General features: G+C 52.0%; 1 protein-coding gene across 1 annotated transcript; it reads left to right on the top strand.

Moving 5' to 3' along the window:
- The first annotated feature begins 99 nt into the window (after positions 1–99).
- On the top strand, positions 100–14,415 carry LOC111545824 (protein O-mannosyl-transferase 1). The gene is made up of 16 exons (XM_026450124.2): positions 100–827; positions 1,014–1,064; positions 1,657–1,803; positions 3,251–3,362; positions 4,106–4,171; positions 4,263–4,356; positions 4,620–4,775; positions 6,012–6,142; positions 6,715–6,810; positions 7,898–7,990; positions 10,050–10,146; positions 11,354–11,446; positions 11,746–11,866; positions 12,297–12,394; positions 12,979–13,092; positions 14,232–14,415. The coding sequence occupies exons 1-16, from the start codon at positions 761–763 to the stop codon at positions 14,361–14,363; spliced, it is 1,668 nt and encodes a 555-aa protein (XP_026305909.1). The 5' UTR covers positions 100–760; the 3' UTR covers positions 14,364–14,415.
- The last annotated feature ends 128 nt before the right edge of the window (positions 14,416–14,543 follow it).

Here is a 14,543-nt window from a genome sequence, read left to right as displayed (position 1 = left end):
GGGACTACAAGCGCTCGCCGCCACGCCCGGCTAATTTTTTTGCATTTTTAGTAGAGATGGGGTTTCACCGTGTTAGCCAGGATGGTCTCGATCTCCTGACCTCGTGATCCGCCCGTCTCGGCCTCCCAAAGTGCTGGGATTACAGGCTTGAGCCACCGCGCCCGGCAGGGCTGAGATTCTTAAAAACAAAAATCACATAACCACAGTTGTATTATCATGCCTGAGGAATTTACGGCGGTTTCTTGGTTATCTTCACCTTTCCCTAATTGAAGACATGTTATTGCAGTTAATTCGCACGTTTCCCTTTCATACTTGGAACCGTTTTGTTGGGTCATCAGGTCTGATCACCACAGACACGTGCTGCTGGTGGGGGTGGGGGTGGGGGTGGGGGGCAGGATTAGCCTCGTGTCCCGGCAGGTCTTTCAGCAGGTTGGCTCATAGTATCCACTGAAATCAAACACGAGGGAGAGACAAGATCTGTACGGGGCAGGCATGCTGAGTGCCAGCTGTGCTTGGGGAACTCCCCATGTCTCTTGGGGTGGGTGATGCCGTATGCATCTTAATATCTGGGGATGGGAAACAGTGGGGGCGAAAGATCCAGCCTTTGCTGATCACCCAGCCAGAGTCGTCTGGAAATACATAGACATTTATCCTCACACTTTTTGTTTACAGTTAAGATTCTAATTGCATACAATATGCGATTTTTGGTTTTTTTTCCAGTTTTGATGAAGTGTATTATGGGCAGTACATCTCTTTTTACATGAAACGAATCTTCTTCTTGGATGACAGTGGGCCGCCATTTGGCCACATGGTGCTGGCCTTGGGAGGTAGGAGTCATCAGTTAGGAGAGTAGCCCCTGCCCTTCAGGACCTCAAATACATTGAAAACTTATCAGTGCGTTTCTTACGGGCAGAAACCAGGTCTTATTATTGATGCATCTTGTTTATTGCTTGCCACAGTACTCTAGAAATGTTTGCTGAATGGGATAGTTACTGATTAATCTTCTGTTTCAGGTTATTTAGGAGGATTCGATGGCAATTTTTTGTGGAACAGAATTGGAGCAGGTAAAAGATAATTTTCATTTCCCTTATTAATGTGCACAGGTTAGAATGGAGAGATTGTGGTTTTTGTAGGGATTAACAACTGTGGCTGTTTTTTTTCCTTTCATACCTAGTCCCATAGAAACCGTGCCTTACTAATTTGAGTCCAGAAAATAATAAATTGGTTGTATACAAATGAAAGACTTTTGAAAAGTCTGGTTAAAATCTTAGTGTTTAGTTACAGTCATTATTTTCGCCCTTGTTTTTGGTACACGTATTATGTAGCATCTGATTGCCATTATCTTTTGTACAGGTAAATTTTGTATATTGCCACAATGTTTTTGAAAATAGGGAGGGTAAATGTATAAGTAAGGCAGTAATTTTATAATCCTTAGTCCTTTCTATGCTTCCTGAGATCGGTTCCGTGACTATGCAAAGCTAGTTTCAAAGCCCTCACCCATAGTTTATGCACTCCGCTGCTGATGTGGTCCCCAGTTTTGTAAATGTGCATTTTAGAGTCTGTGAACATGATGGCGCTATGTGAAAACACAGCTGCCGTACATGGAGATAGTGTGTGCACAGTGCAGTCAGCTCTGCAATGTGGTTGCTTTTCCAGAATACAGTAGCAATGTGCCTGTGTGGTCCCTGCGCCTGCTGCCGGCGCTCGCGGGGGCCTTGTCCGTCCCCATGGCCTACCAGATAGTGCTGGAGCTCCACTTTTCTCATTGTGCCGCCATGGGAGCTGCTCTGTTGATGCTTATCGGTAAGACCTGGGCCCCTGCCTGCTCTTGCTGTCATCCAGGGAGGAACTGACCCTCTGGCCCAGAAGATCACGTGGGCGTGGTGGGCAAACTGCACCGGAAAGTGTACCTGGTTCATCCAGATTTGGTGCTGCAAGTCACCCCCTCCCAGGCTGGCCCCATGGCTATGGGATAGCTGAATTGTGGGATCAGACTCTTATCAGCAGTTGGGGTATAGCAGTAGAAAACTGCCCAGATGCTGCTGCAAAGTCCATGCACACATGGGCACCTCCATCTCCAACCAATCCTGTGACCAAATGATAACTTCCCCTTGTTCCGCCCTCTCCCGGGCCTTGACCAACTGAGATGGACTCGTGAGTCAGTGGATACTCTTCAGAGAGGGTCTTCTAACCCCCTCCCGGGCCTTGGCCTACTGAGATGAACTCATGAGTTAGTGGATCCTCTTCAGAGAGGGTCTTCCAGCTCACGTTTATGAACAGATGAAATTAAAGCAGATGAAAAGTTAGATTAGGCTGGGCGCAGTGGCTCGCACCTATAATCCCAGCACTTTGGGAGGCTGAGGCAGGTGGCTCACTTGAGCCCAGGTGTTCAGGACCAGCCTAGGCAAGATAGTAAGACTGCATCTGTACAAAAAATAAAAAAAGAGGCGCGGTGGCTCACGCCTGTAATCCCAGCACTTTGGGATGCCGAGGCGGGTGAATCACAAGGTCAGGAGTTCGAGACCAGCCTGGCCAACATGGTGAAACCCCGTCTAAAAATATGAAAAATACAAAAAATTAGCCGGGTGTGGTGGCAGGTGCCTGTAATCCCAGCTACTTGGGAAGCTGATGCAGGAGAATTGCTTGAACCCGGGGCGGGGGGGGCGGGGTGGAGGTTGCAGTGAGCCAAGACTGCGCCACTGCACTCCAGCCTAGGTGACAGAGTAAGACTCCATCTCAAAAAAAATAAATAAGCCAGTCATGGTGGCTCACATGAGCCTGTAATCCTAGCACTTTGGGAGGCCAAGGTGGGTGGAACACAAGGTCAAGAGATCGAGACCATCCTGGCCAACATGGTGAAACCCTGTCTCTACTAAAAATACAAAATTTAGCTGGGCGTGATGGCGCACACCTTTTGTCCCAGCTACTCAGGAGCCTGAGGCAGGAGGATCCCTTCAGCCCTGGTAGTCAAAGCTGCAGTGAGCCATGATAGTGCCACTGCACTCCAGCCTGGGCAAGAGAGCAAGACCCTGACTCAAAAAAAAAACAAACAGAGACAGTAGAAAATGAAGAGAGATGTGTATTGGGTGATGACTGTAAGAGGCCCTGTGCTATAGAATGTGTTAACATTCACAACAGCCCCACACAGTTGTATCGCTTCTGAAGTATGCGTTTCTTCATGAATGTTTTTCATCCTTATACATTTTCCCTTGCTACCTTAAAATTGACATGTATTTCCTCTTTGAAACAGAGAATGCTCTCATCACTCAGTCAAGGCTAATGCTTTTGGAATCAGTGTTAATATTTTTTAATCTGTTGGCCGTGTTGTCCTACCTGAAGTTCTTCAATTGCCAAAAGCACAGGTATGGAAAATGGAGTGTCTTCCTAATTAACAAAAACAGAGATTCTGGGTGGTTTGTTGACCTGAGATGGTCCGGTACCTTTTTTTTGTTTTGTTTTGTTTTGTTTTGTTTTGTGAGACGGTACCTTTTCATTTTGAGGAGTTGCTTGCTAAATATCTTCTTTTTTTTTTTTTTGAGGCGTTGTCCCTGTCACCCAGGCTGGAATGTAATGCCGCAATCTCAGCTCACTGCAACCTCCGCTTCCCAGGTTCAAGCAATTCTCCAGCCTCAGTCTCCCAAGTAGCTGAGATTACAGGCACACAGCACTGTGTCTGGCTAATTTTAGTATTTTTAATAGAGACGGAGTTTCACCACATTGGCCAGGCTGGTCTCGAACTCCTGACCGCAGGTGATCCACTGTCTTGGCCTCCCAAAGTGCTGTGATTACAGGCGTGAGCTTCTGCGCCTAGTGCTAGATATGTTTTGGTCCTCTAGTATTTTGGGGGTTGGCCCTTGGCTTGTGACTTCATAAATACATCTTCATTTTTCCGTAATTTAAACTAACAGGGCAAAATTTTCTCGGCAAAAAGAAAAATTATGCTGGGCCGGATACTTTGGGAGATGGGAATTCTTTCTTATTGCACTCAGGGCTCAGTATGGCCAGCTGACCCAGACAGATTTCTCTGAGGAATGTGGAGCTTCTCTAGCCTTTTGGAAATGTGTCTGAACTATTCCTGTCTCCATCTGCTCTGTTTGTATTCCAGCCCTTTTTCTCTGAGCTGGTGGTTCTGGCTAACACTGACTGGGGTTGCTTGTTCCTGCGCAGTGGGGTGAGTTCAAGCCTCTGGTCTTGGGCAGTGTCCTCCTCCTCCTCGTGTTTTCCTGTCTCATGTTAACTCTATTCCTGTGATGTCTTTGCAGCATCAAGTACATGGGTGTGTTCACATACGTGCTCATGCTGGCGGTTGCAGCTGTCCATGCCTGGCACCTGATTGGAGACCAGACTTTGTCCAATGTAGGTGCTGATGTCCAGTGCTGCATGAGGCAGGCCTGTGTGGGGCAGATGGGGATGTCACAGGGGGTGCTTGGTGAAAACACTCAAATCCTCAATGTTTCAGAAGCAGGCAGGCCTGGGCAGCCTCGCCTGTCAGCCTCTGCAGGTGCCTCTGTATGGGAGGCCAGAGTTTCTTTCACTAACTTTTTCTAAGCTCATAATGTTTAGAGGTGGGTGCACTTTTCCACGTCGTAGGGCATGACTTTTCTTTGAATCTCTGGCAGGTCTGTGTGTTCTGTCACTTGCTTGCCCGAGCAGTGGCTTTGCTGGTCATCCCGGTCGTCCTGTACTTACTGTTCTTCTACGTCCACTTGATTCTGCTCTTCCGCTCTGGGCCCCATGACCAAATCATGTCCAGTGCCTTCCAGGCCAGCTTAGAGGTAAGTAAGCAGTGGGCATCGTGGCTGCTGGAGGAGGAAGATGATAGTGGACCCAGAGTCTTCTTAGAAACACATCAAAGGAACATTAGCCCTTGAATTAAGAAATGAGGTATCCACATCCCTATTTCTTCCTATTTTTTTTTTTTTGTTTGTTTTGAGACGGAGTCTCGCTCTGTCACCCAGGCTGGAGTGCAGTGGCTGGATCTCAGCTCACTGCAAGCTCCGCCTCCCAGGTTCACGCCATTCTCCTGCCTCAGCCTCCCGAGTAGCTGGGACTACAGGCGCCCGCCACCTCGCCCGGCTAATTTTTTTTTATTTTTTAGTAGAGACGGGGTTTCACCGGGTTAGCCAGGATGGTCTTGATCTCCTGACCTCGTGATCCGCCCGTCTCGGCCTCCCAAAGTGCTGGGATTACAGGCTTGAGCCACCGTGCCCGGCCTCCATATTTCTTCTTTTGGCAGCAGGGGATGGTGTCTTACTCTGTCACCCAAACTCCGCCTCCTGAGTTCAAGCGATTCTCCTACCTCAGCCTCCCAAGTAGCTGGGATTACAAGCACCTGCAAACGGTTAATTTTTTTGTTTTATTAGTAGAGACAGGGTTTTACCATGTTGGCCAGGCTGGTCTGGAACTCCTGACCTCAAGTGATCCACCCGCCGCAGCCTCTCAAAGTGCTGGGATTACAGGAGCGAGCCACTGTGCTCAGCAGCTGGGAGCATTTTAAAGTCAAGTCCTACAAACCCTGGGCACTTTCACCCGCCTTAAGGACCACACTCAACTGTGATCTTCATTCCTATGAACCTCACAGCAGTGGTAGAAGGTATCAGTAGAGGTGGTCAGGACCGTGGTTCCCGAAGTCAACCAATCCTGCCGATGGCCAGTGCTACAGTGCTATATGTTTCAGCAAGTTGTTTGGCTCACCCCAGTCTTGGTTTTCTCATCTCTTAGGCAGACATCATCATTGCTCTTACCTCATAGGATGCTGGTAAGGACTGAATAGGGTGCGTGTGGAAGGCTGAACTGAGTGGCCCAGAGGCGGCATTTGATCAAACTTAGCGCTCATTATGGTTCTATAATGTAACGTGACATGATTAAATGGTAGATCATGACCAGTATTACAAGAATGGCCACTAGCCTGAACATCATCACTCCAGAGGGAGGAGTGGCCATCGGAAAGGCTGGCTTAGGGGCATTTTTCTTTCTGTCTCTCACTCATCAACCTTCTGCTTCTGTCTCAGGGAGGACTAGCTCGGATCACCCAGGGTCAGCCACTGGAGGTGGCCTTCGGGTCCCAGGTCACTCTGAGGAACGTCTTTGGGAAACCTGTGCCCTGCTGGCTGCATTCCCACCAGGACACCTACCCCATGATGTAAGGAAAGTGATGGTTTTACTTTGAAAATGATTAAATGCTTTATTTGCTCATAGATATGCTTATCTTAGCAACTTTCCCTTTCTTTGAGGAAGTTTGTTTGCAGGACAGAAGGAAGTTGAGCAGCCCGGGTGTTGATTGCCAGTGAGCTTCGTGGTTCCCGGGTGTTGCTGGAGGGACTTGGCGTGTGGCGGGGCCCAGGGTCGGCCGCAGCTCTGTGGCTGTGGCTGACCTCAGCACTGCCTGCCTAAATTGTCTGAATCGGCTCCTTATCTGTGGTATCTTCATTTTCCCTGAAACCCCTCGCTAGGTCGTATTTGTTGAAATCTGCTTCCCTTTGCAGAAACTTTAGGAGAAATGCATGTGGGCCCTATTGATGACCCACTTCCAGATACGTTTCTTTCCCTTTTCTTTTTTTCACAAATAGACACGGGATCTCACTCTGTTGCCCAGGCTGGTCTCAAACTCCTGGGCTCAAGCAGTTATCCTACCTCAGCCTCCCAAAGTGCTCTGATTACAGGCGTGAGCCACCGCACCTGGCCCAGATACATCTCTTTGTTGACTTCACACAGATATGAGAACGGCCGAGGCAGCTCCCACCAGCAGCAGGTGACCTGTTACCCCTTCAAAGACGTCAATAACTGGTGGATTGTAAAGGATCCCGGGAGGTGAGTGCATGTCCTGTGACTCCGGAGCAGAGCTCACCTCCTGGCCTGTCCAGGCGAGACCCTGGGACACAGTCCTGGGCCCCCTTCTTTCCCTCCCTCACTGACTCTAGTCACCGTCACTGCCTTGAACGCCAGCTCAGTGCTAAGTCTGAGGTCGGGGAGGAGGTCGTGAGATCCTCAGCGGGCAGCCTGCTCAGTAGCTGCTCTGAGGAGTTTCCAGGCGAGTCCCAGTGCCCCTACCTTTGTCCCTCTCCCTTCCTCATAAAAACAAGAACCCCCCCTCCTGCAAAAGTAGCATGATCCTGCACATACCCCAGCTAGAGGCGCCCCTCGCTGTCACCCCCACACCTAATCCTGTGAATTCTGCCCCAAACCAGGTCTCTAGCCGTCTCGGTCACCGTCTCCCGATGGTGTCCTCCCATTGCTGCCTGCCCAACTCCAGCACCTGCAGCCCGAGTGGAGTTTTTTTTTCTTCTTTTTTTGGTGGGGGGACAGAGTCCCACTCTCTCACCCAGGCTGGAGTGCAGTGGTACCATCTCAGCTCACTGCAACTTCCACCTCCCAGGTTCAAGCGATTCTCCTGCCTCAGCCTCCTGAGTAGATAAGATTATAGGCTCGTGTCACCATGCCCTGGTAATTTTCGTATTTTTAGTAGAGATGGGGTTTCACCATGTTGGCTGAACTCCTGACCTCAAGTGGTCCACCCAGCTCAGCCTCCCAAAGTGCTGGGATTCCAGGCGTGAGCCTCAGCGCTCGGGCCCCTCATACACTTTGGTTGGTGGAATGCCCCTCAGCAGGATTCCCTGGCAGTCATGGTACATTTGTCATTGTACTGTTTGTAGACAAATTAAGAGCAATGCAGGTGTGATGACTGCGAGTGGAATCACATTTGGAAAGTGACCTTTGATTTCAGAAAAGAGCTCAATTAATGTCTGTGCTTTGGTTTCCTGTGTTCACTTCATGTGAGGCACACATGGGTTGGGAGGCAGTCTCAGCCATGAGAATTCAGAGCTCGTGTCCCTCCGGTGCAGCTGTTGGTTCCGGGGGACGAGGCTCTGCGTGGTCTCAACAGCACTGTGTCTTCCAGGCACCAGCTGGTGGTGAGCAGCCCTCCGAGACCCGTGCGGCATGGGGACATGGTGCAGCTGGTCCACGGCATGACTACCCGCTCCCTGAACACGTGAGTGTGCCCGCCATCTGCTCTGTTGCACCCGTGGGTTTCCTCTGTGATTCTCTGTTCAGACCAAAACGTGAGCCCTGGCTTGGGCCACTGCCCCATGTCACCCCCTTATCTGGACGTGTAGCAGCTCTTAGATCTACATTTGTTGCTGGGAGGGGACCCAGGCCTGGCCGCAGAATGGAGGGAGTTAAGAGGGAGCAGAGGCTCTGTGAGGACTGGACAGAAGCACTTAGCACAGCCCATCCTGGGAGAACTCGGGGCCCAGTGGATGAGTGTACAAGGACGGGCTGGCAATGTTGACCCGCTTTCTACACAGAGTGGAGTTTGGGCGCACCTCCATAAAGTGGTAAAGCTTAAAGTATGAGTGAGTCCAAGAAGCCTGGAAGTTGGGGCATGAGTGGAGCCGTGAAGGCTTCTTCCCTCCTAGTCCTTCGTCCTTGTCCGACTTGCCTTCCCGTGGTGCTGGGCACAGTTGACCATACCCTCCTTCTCCCTCCCCGACTGCTCTCTCCACCGCCTCCTCTTCCTCTGTTGCTCTCAGTCTCCGAGAGCCTCTGGCCTTGCCGCCTCCGCACAGGCCCAGTCCTGGGGCTGCCTCTCCTGGACTTCCACCCGGGTGCCCAGGACTCACCTCAAGCTCTCCACAACTCCCACCTCCACAGGGACAGTCACTGGCCCTGGCTCTTCTGGTTCTCCCTGGAAAGGGCCCAGTAGCTGAGGCATCACCTGGCTCCTTCCCCTCCTCTCCCATCGCATGTTGATTCCATTGGGAGATCCTGTTTCTCAAACTTTAGAACCAGCCCTAGGTAGGGGTCCTTACTTCTCCCTCCACTCCCACCTCCTGGGGCCTGACCTCTCCACCTTGCAGCAGCCCGCTCTGTGCTCAGTGACTCCTGTCATGCTCAGTTCTCCCAACGAGGCCCCTGGTGACCCTGACACGGTTCGCCCCCGCCACCCTGGCTCTCTCCCAGCCCTGAAACGACCACCTGCAGGCCCCTTAGGGCCTTCACACTTGCTCCCTCTGCGGGAATGTTCTTGGACTTGGCTCCCCCATGGCCCACTCTATGTAGGGGTCTGCTGGGATGTCACCACATCAAAAAGTGCCTCTTGGGTGCTGTCCCCCGCCATTTGTTTTATTAGTGGCACTCTCACAGCTGCATGCTCTGCCTACCAGCATGGTGGCTGTTTCCCAAATGGCTGTGAGGGCCGCATCTTGTTCACAGCGGGGTGGCTGCTCCTAGACAGTGCCAGGTGCATGGTGCAGTACAACATGGTTACTGATTAAAAGAAGCAGGTGCTCCTGGCTGGGCGCGGTGGCTCATGTCTGTAATCCCAGCACTTTGGGAGGCCCAGGCAGGCAGATCATTTGAGGTCAGGAGTTGGAGACCAGCTGGGCCAACATGGTGAAACCCCGTCTCTACTAAAAATACAAAAATTAGCCAGGCATGGTGGCACATGCCTGTAATCCCAGCTAGTCAGGAGGCTGAGGCAGGAGAATCGCTTGAACTCAGGAGGCAGAGGTTGCAGTGAGCTGAGAGTGCGCCATTTGCACTCCAGCCAGGGTGACAGAGTGAGACTCCGTCTCAAAAAAAAAAAAGAAGTGGGTATTCATGAACATTAAGGTTGATAGCCTTTTCTCCCGGCATAACTGCTGCGTCCCCAGGCCAGCTGGGCGCAGGAGCAGGCAACTCAGCCCTGCAAGTTGTAGCATTGGTACTGCCAGCTGGCATCACAGCAGTACCGGGTCAGGGGCCTAGGCTTGCGGTTCCTTCCTCTGAAACTTGGTTCGCTCGTCTAACAGGTGGAACGTTCCACAGCAGAAGGTCCTTTTCTCCTGGAAATGTTCCCACAGGGCCTCCTGCCTGTTTAGTGTCCGCTCCCATCGCTGAGCCTCAAGACCTCCGTCCTCAGTCGCAGCAACTCATGGGACCAGGCCACCCCTTATGGCTGAGCTGGCTTTGTTTCTGAAAAGCAACCTTTTCCCCCCCGACAGATTTAGTAAGTGCCTTCCAGAGGAGTTCAAGGGATTCCTTCTGAAATCTCAGTCTTGGTTTTCTAGGCATGATGTTGCAGCCCCTCTGAGTCCCCATTCACAGGAGGTCTCCTGCTACATTGACTATAATATCTCCATGCCCGCCCAGAACCTCTGGAGACTGGTGAGTAAGGCTGTGGCTAGAGCAACCACAGCCATCAGTAATGAACACTCCCGCACACGAAGCACCTCCACACCCGGAGCACTTCCTGACACAGCATTTCCTCACGTGGAGCACTTCCTCACACGGAACACTTCCTCACACAGAGCACTTCCTTACACGGAGCACTTCCTCACACGGAGCGCTTCCTCAAACGCAGAACACTTCCTCACACAGGGCACTTCCTCACACGGAGCACTTCCTCACACAGGAGACTCCCTCATACGGGGCACTCCCTCACACGGGGCGCTTCCTGACACGGAGTGCTTCCTCTAACACGGAGCACTTCGTCACACGGAGCACTCCCTCTAACACAGAACACTTCCTCACACGGAATGCTTCCTCACACGGAGCGCTTCCTCTAACACACAACGCTTCCTCTAACACAGAACACTTTCTCACACAGAGCACTTCCTTACACGGAGCACTTCCTCACACGGAGCACTTCCTCTAACACAGAACACTTCTTCACGTAGAACACTTCCTCTAACACAGAATACTCCCTCACATGGAGCACTCCCTCACACGGAGCACTTGCTCACACAGACTGCTTCCTGACACAGAGCACTTCCTGACGTGGAATGTTTGAAACTGCCATTGAGAATAATCATTTTGGTTGTAACAATAAAATGGGAAAATGACAGCCATGTGACACATCATGGGGTCACTGGGAGGCTCCGGTATGTTAGGCTCTGACAAGGCAAAGAGCCTTTCAGATGTTAGTTGTCTTTTTTATTACTCGATGCAAGGAAATCTCTAAGCTGTGTCTCCCAGGGACAGTGTCTGGCCTTCATTTGAGCCGTCTGAGAGTCCTGCCAGATAAGGACTGAGACTTGCTCACTTTTTGGACAGGGCTCTGAGCCCTCTCCATGAATAGGCTTTGCAGAGAGGCACGAAGAACATCAGCCTTTGTATTTTCTGTGAGGAGGCATCTTGTACAGCCTCGGCGAGGAGGAAGGCACGCTTCCCCAGTGACCCTCGGAGCAGCCAAGGGTGCTATGGGCATTGGGAAGGAAGAGCAGCACCAGCCCCTTGTAGCTCCCCTCACTTTGGGGGCTTGTCCCTTTATCTCAGGCTCAAGTCAGTATCATTGTTTGGTGACAGGTCTTCATTTTTACATTGAAGGAAATTTGAAAAGGAATGAAATAATCCTTGAGATCTCTTTTTGCAGGAAATTGTGAACAGAGGATCCGACACAGACGTCTGGAAGACCATCCTCTCAGAGGTCCGCTTTGTGCATGTGAACACTTCTGCGGTCTTAAAGGTAAGGACACTGTCCTTGGCTTGGCCTGTCCTGAGCTGCGGGCTCCAGTCTGTTCCCCGAGCCCCTCAGGCTCCACCGCCTCTCTGCAGGCAGAACGCTTGATTCGAGTCATCGTGGCTTCCCTTTACACTGAGGGAGGGTGGCTTTTGTAACTTCTCGGGATGGAATCCTAAGGTGAAGCTCTCACAAGGGGCACCTGCTGACAGCGTGACCCGGGCAGGGGTTCCCCTTCCAACCTGAGTGGATGTGGGAGCCACGGCCTTCCCATCACGCCCTTTTCTCTCCCGCGGTGTCACCAGCTGAGCGGGGCTCACCTCCCTGACTGGGGGTATCGGCAGCTGGAGATCGTCGGGGAGAAGCTGTCCAGGGGCTACCACGAGAGCATGGTGTGGAACGTGGAGGAGCACCGATACGGCGCGAGTGAGTCCACGGCATGGCTTCCGCCACTGGGAATGCGCTTTGAGCTGCTCGATATTATCGTAACATCCCAAACAGTTCTCATTTTGGTGGGAAGGGAACTGAGCACGTTCTCCATGCTCGGTGGCAGGTCATCTCCCTCCCTGCACCCAGCTGCTGTGGTAACAACTCAAGACGCTTCTTCCGAGGTGTCGCTGGAAGGCAGCCAGTTTATCCCTGTGCAAGTGGAGCCTTCTCGGTCGAAATCGCTTCATTTGACGGGGTAGTCTTGAGTGTGGCGGGGAAAGCTAAGTGGAATGATACAATTCGATGAGGGGTCTTTGTGGCTTGTTGGAAAGGCAGGAAGCCAGCTTTTTGCTGTGCTGACAGCTTCTGCTCTGAGCTCTTGACCTTGTGCTACTTCTATCTGTTATGCCCTTGTCTGTTCTGCCAGGCCAGGAGCAGAGGGAGCGGGAACGGGAGCTGCACTCACCTGCGCAGGTGGACATCAGCAGGAACCTCAGCTTCATGGCGAGATTCTTGGAGCTGCAGGTGAGGAGCGGCCAGGGGAAGCCAGCCTAGTTCACTGAGCACTGACTCCTCAGCTGGGAGGCCTGGGGGCTACACAGGTCTCAAACCAGGTCAGGCTTTGACGCTGGAACCACAGGTTCACCACAGAATGAGTGTCTCCTCTCAGGGACTGTGTGTGACACCCTGGCCCACACCTTGTGGCCCTGTGGTCAGGAATAATATAGGGACCCAGGAGGTTCTGCAACATCGCCAGGGTGTCTTAAGGCCCCCAGGCAGCAAAATGGGCCACACTCAACAGAGCCCAAAAGAAGTCACAATCAGAAACTCAGGGTCACAAATCTGAACGTGACCTTAGAAAGCATTCGGCCCGGTCACTTCGTCTACAGAGGAGGTGACCGGAGCACATAGGGTGGGGCGGCGCTCCCAAGGCCACAGCCAGGGCTAGAATCCAGGTTCTGATCATGCTGCCTCTGACGCGTGATCCGAATGAACTTGAGGTGGGACAGTCTGTGTGCACGGGGCAGCGGTGTACTCCTTTGACCAAATCCACGCACAGCGGGAGGCATCCCCCATCCTCATTCTCAGAGGCCTCTTCTTTGTTCCAGTGGAGGATGCTGGCGCTGAGAAGCGATGACTCGGAACACAAGTACAGCTCCAGCCCGCTGGAGTGGGTCACCCTGGACACCAATATTGCCTACTGGCTGCACCCCAGGACCAGCGTAAGCGAGCAGTGCTGACAGCTGACAGTCATGGATTCATCCTGTTTCTTGAGAACTCCTTCTGGCATTAAGAGCAGCCACTGTACCCTAGAAAGTGCTGGGTTTCTCCCAAGCTTTTCCTGACAAAGGCCTGTGACTTGCTTTTCTGTAAACACTTTGGCTGCCTGGAGCCAGGAGTAGGGGCGTGGCATGTGTGCCTGCTGAAGGAAACGTGGCTTGATTGCTTTTGTGGAGACACGTTGTTCCCCTTTTCCTGGCGGAAGTGGTTTTAAGATGTTCCCGTTCGATTTTCTGGGTGGCACCTGGCGGTGGAGCTTACCGGTGCTTCGTTGATGTGCGTGCCGTCTCTCTCCATCCGGCAGAGTGAAAGCATTTGTAGGCTGGGCACAGTCAGTGCCCCATACATATTCACTGGATGGGCAGACGCTGGCAATGCCCACCTTTTTCCTCCTCTCTCAGAGGCGGGTAGGTCGACTCAGCACGTGCACCGAAGGCAGAGGTGTAGGCCCAGAGGCCGCCCCACCCTGAGCTCCGAGCGCACTTTGCATTCTCCTCTGCAGACAGTGCTGCTGTTACAAAGCGGAGCCATCTGCTCCCTGTCTTCAGTTTCCAATTACAAAACTGAGAGCATCAGTGCTTTTTGTTTCTTTTTGTGATGGAGTCTTGCTCTGTTGCCCAGGCTGGAGTGCAGTGGTGTGATCTTGGCTCACTGCAACCTCCACCTCCCATGTTCAAGCAATTCTGCAATTTTCCTACCTCACCCTCCAAGTAGCTGGGATTACAGGTGCCTACCACAACGCCCAGCTAATTTTTGTATTTTTAGTAGAGACAGGATTTCACCATGTTGGGCAGGCTGGTCTCGAACTCCTGACCTCAGGTGATCCGTCCACCTCAGCCTCCCAAAGTGCTGGGATTACAGGCATGCGCCACTGCGCCCAGCTGGCACCAGTGCTTTCAATGAAAGGTCTGAGTAGGCGCAGACCTGTCCACAGTAGTGGTAAGGCCTAGTGGACTCTAGGCTGTGCCTGGCGTTTTTTCACTCTGCTGAAGTAGCGAATGCATCTGAATTCCTTTCCTGTGTTCTCTTCCCTCCCTGAGCAGAGGGCAGGTGGCTAACAGCATCTTCCATGTTCCTTTAGGCTCAGATCCACCTACTTGGAAACATAGTGATCTGGATTTCGGGCAGCCTTGCCCTGGCCATCTACACCCTGCTGTCCTCGTGGTACCTGCTCCGACGGCGAAGAAACATCCATGACCTCCCTCAGGGTTAGTACATCTCCTACGTGGCTTTTTTCCTTTTAATATAGAGATGGGGTCTTGCTGTGTTGTCCAGGTTGGTCTTGAACTCCTGGGCTCAAGCCGTCCTCCTGCCTCGGCCTCCCACAGTGCTGGGATTACAGGTGTGTGCCACTGCGCCCGGCCCACAGCTCATTTTTTTTTTTTTTTTTTTG

Source organism: Piliocolobus tephrosceles, unplaced genomic scaffold (genome assembly GCF_002776525.5).
Source record: "Piliocolobus tephrosceles isolate RC106 unplaced genomic scaffold, ASM277652v3 unscaffolded_13119, whole genome shotgun sequence".
Lineage (NCBI taxonomy): Eukaryota > Metazoa > Chordata > Mammalia > Primates > Cercopithecidae > Piliocolobus > Piliocolobus tephrosceles.
The sequence above is the reverse complement of the archived record's forward strand: the minus strand, read 5'-3'. Positions and strand labels throughout refer to the sequence as shown.